General features: G+C 36.9%; 1 protein-coding gene across 3 annotated transcripts in view; it reads right to left on the bottom strand.

The window, feature by feature from the left end:
* cntn5 (contactin 5) overlaps positions 1-12084 on the bottom strand; it is a 113741-nt gene that overhangs the window by 49671 nt on the left and 51986 nt on the right. For all 3 annotated transcript variants that reach the window (XM_084950056.1, XM_084950057.1, XM_084950054.1), the window contains exons 4-5: positions 4468-4591; positions 4182-4357 (exon numbers count right to left, since the gene is read on the bottom strand). In XM_084950056.1, coding sequence (XP_084806182.1) covers positions 4182-4357; positions 4468-4591 — 300 coding nt within the window. The remainder of the gene's footprint in view (positions 1-4181; positions 4358-4467; positions 4592-12084) is intronic.

Genomic DNA, 12084 nt, shown 5'->3' with positions numbered 1-12084 from the left:
TAAAGCATCCTGTTAATTTCATTACTACTGTACAGCTTGGAGTGACTTGAGCCTTGGCCAGCCTCACGTCCGCAAAAAGAGAGAGGGGGAGAAGGACTCTTCGGAGAGAAAGATCAGACGCCTCCTTTCTGCCTGCTGCCTTCAAAGTCACGGCTGAAAAGCAGCCCAAGTGTGAGTTCAGTAGCTCAGAATTTCAAAACAAAGAGAAAAAAAGCATCCTACTGAAACATCTTTCGAACAGAGTACACGACCAGTGGATAGAATATATAGAGCCTTGACTCAACCTTTCCCCATGCACTCTGCCTTGTCCACTCTTTACTCTCTCATGACTCAGTGAAGCAGGGCTGTGATCAGTATGGCCGCTATCTATAGCGAGATAAATGAATACAGTGCATTAACATAGAGCCACCACCATAAATGAGGGACACTGACAGCCTACTCAAATTGATTCAGTCCATTAGTTAAAAAAATTTACTTATTTAAAATAAATTTAAACGAATAATAATATTAATTATTATTACTATTATTATTATTACTATTATATAACATAACCAGAGATGCAATAGCTCATCTGACTCACTATCCATTACAATTCACACATTACTGTAATGTGTGAAATAGATAACAAAAGTTTCCTGAGTCATATAAAGTAGCAAAAACATTTAGGTGAACTGACACACACACAAGGGCTGTGAATGTTTATTATGATGATATTATGATGAGGCTTTCAAGATGTTCTCTGATAGTACTTATTAAGTTTTTGTGCAAAACAATATCAAGCCCATTAACCTTTAGTATTTTAAGTAGGCGTGAATCAAACTCAACCTGCTGCAGGTAGTATATAGAAGTTGGAGGCTTCTTTCAGACCAGGTGCAGGACTTTAGTATTTACAGCGCTGTGCTTTAAATTCTACAATCTAACTGGGGTAATCATGTTCCAATCTAAAGTCAAAGTTACAAGAAGCCAGGCTTTCTATATGCTCTTTAATATGCGTGTAATGCATTCCACAAGTCACATAGCTTGAACACTGATTTCTAGTTCAATAAAGCATCAATTACTCCATTAAAACGTTCAGTTTACATGGAAAAGAAGTACCCATATGAATCTGAACCAGGTAAAGCAATCAACCACTGTGCTACTGCATAAAAATGTGCAGTGCTAACATGAAAAGGGAAGGAAAAGTTGAGCTTCATGCTGAGTGATAAATACCCACCATTTGATATGCTGAAAGAGCGAAGGAAGGTTCTGCATTTAAATGTGTGCTGCAGGGCACCTTTCTTTGTTTCTGTGACTAGCCTTTTGAAGGGCTGCACTTTAAAGAAATGTAGCCTACTGCACATTCACGCTGCTGAATATTTGTACTGCACGAAGCAAAAGAAACAGTCACACATATGTGTTATTTTACATGGTAGAAAAAACCCTGGAATGAATCTAGTGAAGAGAAGAAATGATTGGACTACTATTTCTGCTCATGGTTTAGCAAAGGCAGCTTCAGTCACACAAATCCCATGTTAAATATCATTATTAAGGAAACAACAAGGCAGCTGTTAAACATAGTACACAGTCTTTGAAATTTTTTAGAAAGCTTCTCTTATTAGAGCTTATTTTTTTAATCACATCATAACAAAACATATGAATTTATCGGTACTGCTCTTGAGAAATATTTTGTTTTCTGTGCATACATATTTTTTTATTGCTCTCAGGTATAACAGTTTAGCGTAATGAACTATGTGTAAGGATTGTATCAAACAGCAGTACCTGCAGTGTGTTCTTTATATTAGCAACACCTTGCAAGGAAACTGTTGCATGAAAATTATGTGATTAGAAAAAAAAATTATTGAATAAAACTCATTGAATTTTATATCTATATATATATCTATAGCTATATCTATCTATATCTATATCTATATATCTATATATCTATATCTATATATCTATATATATATATATCTATAGTAACAACATGATGCTAGGTGACCTGCCTGTTATTGAAACTAGAAAATCCAATTTTGTGGAAAGGTTGTTTGGATGAAGTTGATGTGTGACAGTTGGCCATCATCTCACCTGACACACCTGCCAATCAACACAACATATCCCTAACCTTACTATCTGCTCAAACCACATGCTTTTCAAGATGATTACCAAAGCAAAATGCACACACTTGAAGAACTGCAACAGTAAACAAAGAGTGACCAAAATATGATCCACAACCCCAGTTCCAAAAAAAGTTGGAATGCTGTGTGAATAAAAAAGGAATGATTTGGTAATCTCACAAACCCTTATTTGCTTCAAAACAAATCATATGCTCTGGAGGTTGCCCAAAAAATGCATCTTTACTGATTTTAGATCAATAGAAATGAAACTTAAAAAGTATTTACACAAAACTAAAAAAGTTATACATAAAGAGTCCATTGCAAAACAGAAAACTGATTCTTTAAAACACAATGCTGAAAAACAACAAATGTGCCTCTTTAAATATGATGGTTGATACAGAGTCAGGCCAAGACAGTTTAAATTTATTGAAACAATGGTGGACTCTACAGTTTTATTTGGTACTCTACTTAATCTTACTGGGGATGACAGACATTTGCTGTCATTCAGTGCTGTCTGAAGTTGTTGTGTAAGGCCTAAAACTTCAGAAGCACACTACTTAACCATCTTCTAAGTAAAAACAAATACCCTAAAAGGGGGAAAAAAACCTAAATGAATTAACAGAGTGTGTTAGTATGGGAAGTACGGTAATTAGTTGAACAAAGTTTCAGTTCCAACTGAAACTTTGTTCAACTTTGTATTAATTTAAAATCATCAGTTCCTCCAAGAGGAACCGAGTGGATCATGAGAACGCCAGCAAAATACCCACAGTAGTATAACATAGCCACTGGATTCCCTGACTATAGAGGATGAAGGTTCATGTTTACCTTTTAAATTTTCACTCACATGTATCTATTCTTATACCCATTGCCTTGGATATGAGAACTACTTTGAGATAGTCAACAGCATTAGCTGTCAGGGTCCTCCACTGTGAAACCTAAGGAAGTTCACAAAGGAAACACCTTCTATACTTTCCCATGTTTGCCATGTTCACCATCTTTATGCTTTGGGCTTAGACTAATAAATACACTAGGTGCTTAAATGGGATAATAACAGCATAGCAGTAAAATAATGCTAATATTAGGTATAGATAATGCAACCTGATAAATTGGTTGTAGATTAGTTTGCTTTTTTTAGAAGTAAAAAACTCAAGCATAAATTTGTACATGACCCTTAAGTTTAAAAAGGAGAAGAAAAAGATCTGGATATCTTTGAGAACACAGATGAGGGTACATGTTGAAGTACATCTTGCGTTCCTCACAAACAGGCACAACTTTTTTGAAGCCTGTGCTTTACCATCTGGGCATTCCAGCCTGCCAAGCAATCTGCCTTACACTTAAATTAGGACTGGTCCTCTTTTGATTTTTATTCATTTGGATCATATTGATATATATGAAACTTTGTGAATGAATGCAACCAAAAGTAAAGAAAGCACTTGGTTCTCTGGGCGTCAAGAAATGCTGTGTTTTTATAGAGAAGTTCATCCATTTTGCCTGCTACACAGCTGCAGGCCAATCTAGTGATGCCTCTTAAGTAATTCTGTAGGAACTCTAAAGCTCCATAACACTGGATGAGACTGTGTACCTTTCTTTCTAGCAACAACTCAGTGACTGAGAATGGTAAAACTACTGGTAAGAGTATTATGGTCATTGCCCCTGAGGAAACTGTAGAGCACCCCAACAATGCATTTTGACTAAAGCATAGTGTCCCTGGTGATTCCATGTGTGCTGTTGCCTTACCCTCTGATATTTATTATACTGTGGGAAGAAACGTGCAGTTTGGTCTCATTTAACACTTGCACTCGAGTGCATATACCCCTTTAGCAGTATCAGATGGAGCTTGTGGGAACTATATTCAGCAACAAAACAAAACAAAGCATAGTGTTTATTTATCCCTAGAACCAAACAGTGCTACTTTGACTCAGAGAGACAAAAGGGCTTAAAGCTAAGTATTTGCTTCATAGAAGTTCTTAGTCTGACAAAAATGAAATGCACTTTCCATTTGTTTTAATAAATACTGACTTACAGTGCGGTTATCTGAACTTTACTAGGTAGAAAGTTGGTGTAATAAAGCAGAGAAATCATACTCACATGCAAACTGTAATAAAGCATCTCGACTGAGAACAATCCCAATGCTGTTCTCTGCTTTGCACTGGTACTTTCCATAGTCAGTGATCTCACTTGCATTGGAAATAATTAAGTTTCCGTCGATGAATGTGTAGCGGTAATCTGCCTCTGAATCTACCTGCGTCCCATTGATGTACCAACTGAAAAACATAAGAGGAATAAGGTTTTTGTTATATTTGTGATGAATGACCAACTAATTTAGAGTTAAAGCTGAAATTTCAATTAGCACACAGACAAACAAATGCCACACCTGTATGTGGGTGGTGGATTCCCCCGTGCCTCACAGTGCATCACCACTTTCTTTTCATCAGAATCCAAAGGAAAAATAACATCATCTGGCTCCTGGATAAAAACAGGCCCAAACTCTTCACTTTCTACAACAAAAGAAGAGATGGAGAAAAGATGATTATAATTATCATAACAGAGTGCCAGGGGGCTTTCTATGAACTCTGGAATTTGATTTGTGCATGAAACAGTAGGAAATTTGCAATTTTTCACAACATTAAAACCACCTGCTTAATATTTTGTGTATCACTTTTATTCTGTAAAAACAGCTCTGACAAGTCAGGGCAAGGACATGACAAGTCTGGGGTGCACTGTGGGATTTGGGGACTTTAGGTTACAAGATGGGGCGCTGTGGATTGGACTTGCTTTGGTGCATTTTTGATGGTCACCAAGATTGGGATCTAGAGAGCTTGGAGGCTTGTTGTGATTCTTAAGCCATCAGGTTACATTTTTCTGCTGAGGGAGGTTGCTGCCATTGGTTAGTCCATGTCAAAGTAACAGCTAGATATATGCGAGGACCTGAGGGAAGATCACTGCACTATGGACAAAATATTCCCTTCACCTGTCTGTTTTTTAATATTGTGGCTAATTAGTGCATTCCAGATTGAGCGATATATTTTATAACTAATCTGTTAGTTCTAACATTACAAAGAATTGAGTAATCCTCAAAATGGCACTCTAAACTGAATTTTGAGCAAGAACGCCTGAAAAGCATTGTCCTTCCAAGAGCTATAACAGCTTTTGAAGTTAGAAGTGATCCTTTCCTCAGGGTAATCTTTTAGGTTTCTTATGTTAAAAATGAATGATGATATAAGTTAAACCTTTAAGATTATCCATTAAGCTTTTATCCCATTTCTTTTAGACGTTTTTGGACACACTGCTGTTTGACTAAATGGGCGAGTGATTAACGAAAGACAAGTGATGGTCTTGACTTTGCTATTTACTAAAGTATTTTTGTTGCCCTGGCTTGGGACTGCAAAGCAGGGACTGTACATCTTCTATCTCTTTGGGCTTTGCACTTCATATCCAAGCATATACAGTTTGCTAAACAAAGGTATCAAATGGTAAACAACCATGTTAGAACAACCATGTTAGGGGACTGATAACAGTACGATATTGTTATCCATCTTCTCTTCTTACAGATTTGTTTCTGTCCTTTTACAGAATAATTTAAAGATGCTGCCACTGAGCAGAAAACAGGCATTTTTTTTATTTGTTGGAGGGAATATTATAACACAAGCATTATTTTTTCTGTCAATCTTTCTGCAGTGTTTACCTTCTTTGCTATGGTGGATACCAGGCCTCTATTTCTTTCTTTCTTTTTAAAAATAACACACTCGGCAAGCACAATAATACATTAAAAAAAACAAAAAACAACAACAACAACACACACACACACACACACACACACACACACACACACACACACACACACACACACACACACACTCTAAAAGGACTTTATCTGATATTCAGCAAAATTATTTACTGTATGTAACTCTAATATAAGTGCTTAATTAAAATTAATATGGTATTAATCAATTGCTATATACAAACAAATGTAATAAGACAGACCATTGTGTTTAAATGGGAACACAAGCTCATTTCAAATACACTGTATTGAAAATAGTATTTGCTTGTCTGCCTTAATATGCATATGAACTTGAGTGACATCCCGTTATTAATCCATAGGGTTTAATATCAGCCTGCCCTTTGCAGCTATAACAGCTTCAAGTCTTCTAGGAAGAAGACTTGAAGCTGGAACAATGGGAATTCTGACCATTGTTCCACAGTTCATTTTATATTCTGTTTATTTTTTATTGACATCAGTTATCTTGTATCTTTATTTCTTACATCAAATTAATAACTGCACATTGTTTAGAGGCATTTACTACTCTGTTACTTTTGTGACCTCAAGTTAAAAATCTATCTTAGATCATTATTTTAGCCTGTGTTATTAGTAAGCAGTAGGTAAATGAACTATTAAACTTATAAATGCATACTGCGCACTAGAAAATTACCAGCCATGCGTTACCACATCACTGAATTCTTAACTCATAGGATATCCCAAAAGCAAAGAAATATGACATTTTGAACACTTTTGATCTTTCATTTTAAGGCACAGAGCACAACTGTCATCAAATGCATGTGCGCAGTTCAAAGGGAAAACTGTCATACTTTTGTTCTTTTAGTTGAAAGCGTGCAGCATACATGGGGGACACATGGGTTGTTAGGAGTCCAGAGGTACCTACAGAATCAGTGTGACCTCATTAAATAGATTTTAATGAAAGAGCTAAGATGAAACTGTCAACCAATTTGCTATGCCAATATATACAAGACACGATTGTTTTACAACAGTACAGAGAAAACTTTAGTTGTAAATGCCACTGAACTACAGGTTACAAAAAACTTACCCAGACATCAATGTTTTTTGGAGGTTTCAATGTCCTTCTAGCACTGACACAGTAATGTGTCAATAATCACATCAGAGGATATGTGTCAGACAAGGAAAACTAAATTGTTATGACACATATAAGTTGATTTACTTCGACTGAAGGGTTCTTTGGTGCATAGATTTTAAAATCAATTTACAAAACACCCAGTTTGTTACCTATTGAGCGGCAGACTGCAAAATGAGCATCTAACAAAAAGGCAACATTTGAGTTTGGGGTGCAGGCCAAACAAAACTGTGCAGGCGTCCTTGCAGCCTTCTTGCCAGCAAGCAGGACAGGGCACATGGGTACATCCTCTCTCAATGTGCCAGTCTTCTGCTTTTCTCTGAACAGATTGCAACTCCTCCCTCCCACAAAATGGGACCTGCTAAGGAGGGGTTACACATTCTGCCGTGAGCATCCACCTTTCGGCGACAAGCATAGTGCTGGAGAAAATAGTCTCACTCCTGAGGAAGGGAGCAATAATGATGGGCCTTCAGAGGGGCGTCTCCTCTAGTGTTCGGTGTATTGTATAGTATTAAAGTATACGAATTGATCGTTTTTACGCCCAAAAAATATTTTTCAGTTTTTCTATACTGGTGCACATCCCTAAAAAAAAAATCACCTCAAAGACTGTAGAATAATTAATTATTATCAAACAGAGCTTCTCAAGTCAGCCGGGGAAAAAGCCTGCCTTTTTAAAAAAAAAGAAATATATAATAGACAGAAGCGAAATGTCAGTAATTTTTTTATTTATTTCAGTATCATTCAGCCCTGGAGTTTTCTGCTTGACAGTCCCTGTTGCAGTTGCGTTGTTTCTTCTGAGTGCTCTTTGTTTCATTTGGCTGGTAACAGAAAAGTGATGCACCTTGTACGGCAGGCTTCCTAGTTGCATTACACATCAGATTTACAGACATTGCAAAAGACAGCTGAATCTTGTGTTCTTCAAAAGAATTGTTTTTCTGTGAGATGATGAATTTAGGGATATTCTAAGCTCCGTAAACAGAGGTTCTTTGAAGTTTGCATGTGACACAGGAGAATATAGTAGCTGAATATATATATATATATTTATATATATATAAAAGTCATGCATGCTGCTGTTTAAATCAGTAGTTTAAGCAGCAGCATGCCCTCTTCAGAGACTAACACATACCTTCCCTACCTTTCATTGACATTAAAAAACTCAAAGCTAAGCATGATAATATCAGCTATTTTTGTTAACTTCATAATCATTGAACTTCCAACCTGCAGTGGCTCCACACACTGCCAATGGGACAGCCAGCTTAACAACCAACTGGTTAACAGACATAATTACACTAAGTATTTTGCTTTAGTTGGCCTTGGGGAAGGTTTTTATACTATATTTTGCAATACTGTTTATTTATGTGATACTTTTGAATTGGTTTAGGAGAGAAAAGAGAAACAAATAACAGAAGTAACTCTGCTTTATTTTGTCACAAAAAATGATTTTTTTTTCCTGATAACACTAACAGTTTTAGAATCTATCAGTACATTCAGTTAATGGCAACTTTGCTAGTGTAAAATGTAATTTTTATAATTTAGTTAACTTAACAATCCTCAATTGAATTCTCTACTACTGAACTGAAATTCTTGCAGCACCCAGTTTGGATGTGAGCCACTTTCTCAAGATTGTTTTTTACAGTCTCCATGTTTTGGCTCTGACATCCAAAATATTTGTCACATTTGTGGCCACAACTGTAACCATCGATTTAGTTCAGTTAACTGTTGTCATTAAGAGCAGAGTATCATCGTGTGTGAGAGTTGGAGAGATAACATTTGGAAGATAAACATGGCAATAACAATCAGAGAATTATCCCCAGAACCCATTTTAATACACGGTTAGGGCATTCATCACTAGCTGACACTGCATTTGATCTGGTACATAATGTCAGCAATGCAACAATACGAGTGACTCAATCTTGAGTATTTGCCGCTATTTAGAAATAATCCAATGACAAAATGGGAATCATGTTGTTTTTTTCTTCCCGTGCTGTATATAATCTCTTTCATACTGTCAGCAATTCATTGTTCTACAGGGAAATAAATAGCTTTTGAAGTAATATCCTCATCACTGGAGGAAAATGAATCAATATTAAGTTGCAAACCTTACAGTGCATATAAAGCAACTGATGTCAGTCCTTGCAGTGTTACTAGTTCTAAAAATAAAAGAAGCCCATCAGGTCTTTACATTTTCTGCATCTTATTTACACGGCTCTCTGTCTGCACATTCAGACATAAACTGGTTCCATATAATATGGGATGTCAGAGACAAGGTACACTGGCAGCTGGTGGATTTTGGTGGATGCAGTGTGATGGTGTGGGGCAGCATATCCCTCACTGGCAACGTTTGTCATCACTGGAGCCAATCTCAACACTGAGAGATCAACTTCAGAATCTGCAACAAGTGGCAATCCCATATCTCCACAGTCTGAGACTGAACTCTATCCTCCAAGATGACAACACTCGTCCTCACAGAGCAGGGTTTATCAGGGACTCCCTCCAGACTCCCTTGTGAGTGTAGAGGTTGGAATGGCCTGCCTACAGTGCTGATCTTAACCCTACTGAACACTTGTGGGATCAGCTTTCGCATGCTGATTATGTCAGAAACACACAACCACATTGGCTGACTTGCTGCAAATGCTGGATGAAGAATGAGATGCCATCCCACAGCAGTGTGGTACTATACTGGTCACTAGCATGAGGATGAAAGGCCAGGCTTTTGCAGCTGTGCATGGTTGTTCCAGATGCTACCGAGGTACCTGCTTGTTAAATTAATACATTTGTTGAATGTCAATTTGTCTAAAGTTTTTCATGGGTGCAACCCACATACTCAATTAAGGAGAAATAAACAGGCTCCAGACTTCCCTCAATTTTCAAGGCTTCTGGGAAAGAATCTGCGCTTCAAGGACAATTTTTTTCTCAATTATTTGACACAATTTAATGAATATGAAAAAAAAACTGACAACCTGAGTGAATACAAAATTCTGTTCTGACAACATTGTATTTTATTCTGTTGTATAAAGTATTTTTATTCTATTGTATATAGTATCTTATTCTTATTCTTTTTCTCTTATCTTATTCAAACGTTTTTTCTTAATTTTTGCTACTGTAACTTTGTACTCTCCACTTTCTGCTGTAAGATAACAAATTTCCCACATGTGGGACTAATAAAAGTTATCTTATCTTTTAATTGCTGATTTAACTTATTAAGGGAAAACAGTAACTACCCTGCTTGTTAAATAATTAATTAACTGTGATTAAACACTTTTTAAATGCATTTACTTTTATTTAGGGGCAGCATGGTGATGCTGTAGTTAACACTGTTGTCTCACAGGAAGAATGTCCTGTGTTCGAATCCACCATCTGGCTGGAGCATTTCAGTGTGTTTGTATGTTCTCCCTGTGTCTGTGTGGGTTCCCTCTGAGGCTTCTAGTCACACTCCAAAGACAGCCTCCTGGATAGGTTGCTAGTGCATCACAGGTTTAACAAAGAAACAGACATGAGACAGATGGCCACTCGTGCTCACATTTACACCTACAGCCAATCTAGGAATCCCAATTAACTTAACAGCCAAATGCTTGATTGCAGGTTTGCTGCCAATGGTGGCACAACCAGTTATTAGGTTTAGGGGGCAATGACTTTTGCCAGGTAGATTTGGATAGCTTTTTTTCTTAATGAATGGTATTTTCATTTAAAATCTACATTTTTTTTTTAAATTTACACTGGGTATCTTAGTCTAATAGGAGAATCTGTTTGATGTGTCTGAAACATTTAGTTATGACAAATATGCAAACAAATTACTAATCAGGAATGGGACAATTACTTCTTCACAGCAATACTGAAGAGCTGTTCAACCAACATGTTTGTGATAATTTGAAAACACTTGAGAGTTGGATAAAAAAAAACCCATATCATTCTTTAAGTGCATTTGTATTTGTTTATGTGTTTGTCTGTAGAAAATACAAACACATACACAAGCATATGTGTCATTCAACTTCGAGTGTCATGGCCATCTGTCAGTCATAGAGTCAAAAAACGCAATACCCCCTTCAATCCACAAACGGTACATTACTTGTTGGCATCCATTTCATCCACTGAACATCAATCCGATGCAATGGTATAATGGTCCTGTCAACACTGACAGTGGAGAGGCATTACCCTCACCTTGGTTATATAGATGTAAGTCATTTTATGGCTACCTAGTGATAATGCTGTCAGAAAGTAAAAAAGGCAGAAAGATAGGCAGAAAGGAATAGACAAGCGCCTGGAACAGAAAAGAAGGTAACAAAGGAAACAAAAAATGAAAAAAAAAAAAAAGGATAGATATTATAATTTTATGCCTGCTTCTAATATGACTCACTTTATTAGGAACTACTGATCCGGTTTGACAATAGAGAAACTGCTTCAGATTTCCATTAATGAGCATTCCAGATGCAATAAGCATGATGTAATTAATCACATCAAAGCATCAATGTGTCATTAGAGCCTCAAGACTTATTAATTCTTGAAATCAGGACACTAAGTGACCCATGTAAATTTATGATGTTGTGTTTCCATTGTGCATTTGGGGTATTACATCTTGTCTTTGACATAGCTATCCATTATTTCTTTCTATGCTGGCAGAAGCACAGTGAGCACAATATTGCAATGATCCCACTTCAATTTCACAAAGGGCATGACCCTGGTCTCCCCGGAGAATGCGGTGATAACGGATAGGTACAATTCATTTCCAGACCAAACCTAAACAGAGAGAAACATATAAAGTCTAACCTAATATGGCAAACATTTGCCAGAGTGCAGACATAGCAGAGTGCATTCACACCAATTACTTTTGGAGGAGCTCAGTCAAACTCTGGAGTGCCTTCCCTTTTGGTTAGGCTCATTTTGGCGGGTGAGAACACTGTCATCTGAACTTCACAATTCAGGTCTCACTCCTGTATAGGGTGACTTGAAAGTAGTTGACCTCAACTGAGAATGTAATCCAGAACTAACAACAGAAAATAGCGTGAAAAAGTGGCGCTCTCTACTTATAAGGAGTTAGAAGCTGACATTGATAGCTAGTAAGACATACTATGCCATAAAAGAAAAAACATACTCAGCTTTCTCTTCCTACTTTGCTAAACAATGTA

This window comes from Perissodus microlepis, chromosome 14, assembly GCF_051167445.1.
Source record: "Perissodus microlepis isolate ML-2025 ecotype Zambia chromosome 14, ASM5116744v1, whole genome shotgun sequence".
NCBI classification, from domain to species: Eukaryota; Metazoa; Chordata; class Actinopteri; order Cichliformes; family Cichlidae; genus Perissodus; species Perissodus microlepis.
Note: the sequence above shows the minus strand (reverse complement) of the source record. Positions and strands in the feature narration are given on the sequence as shown.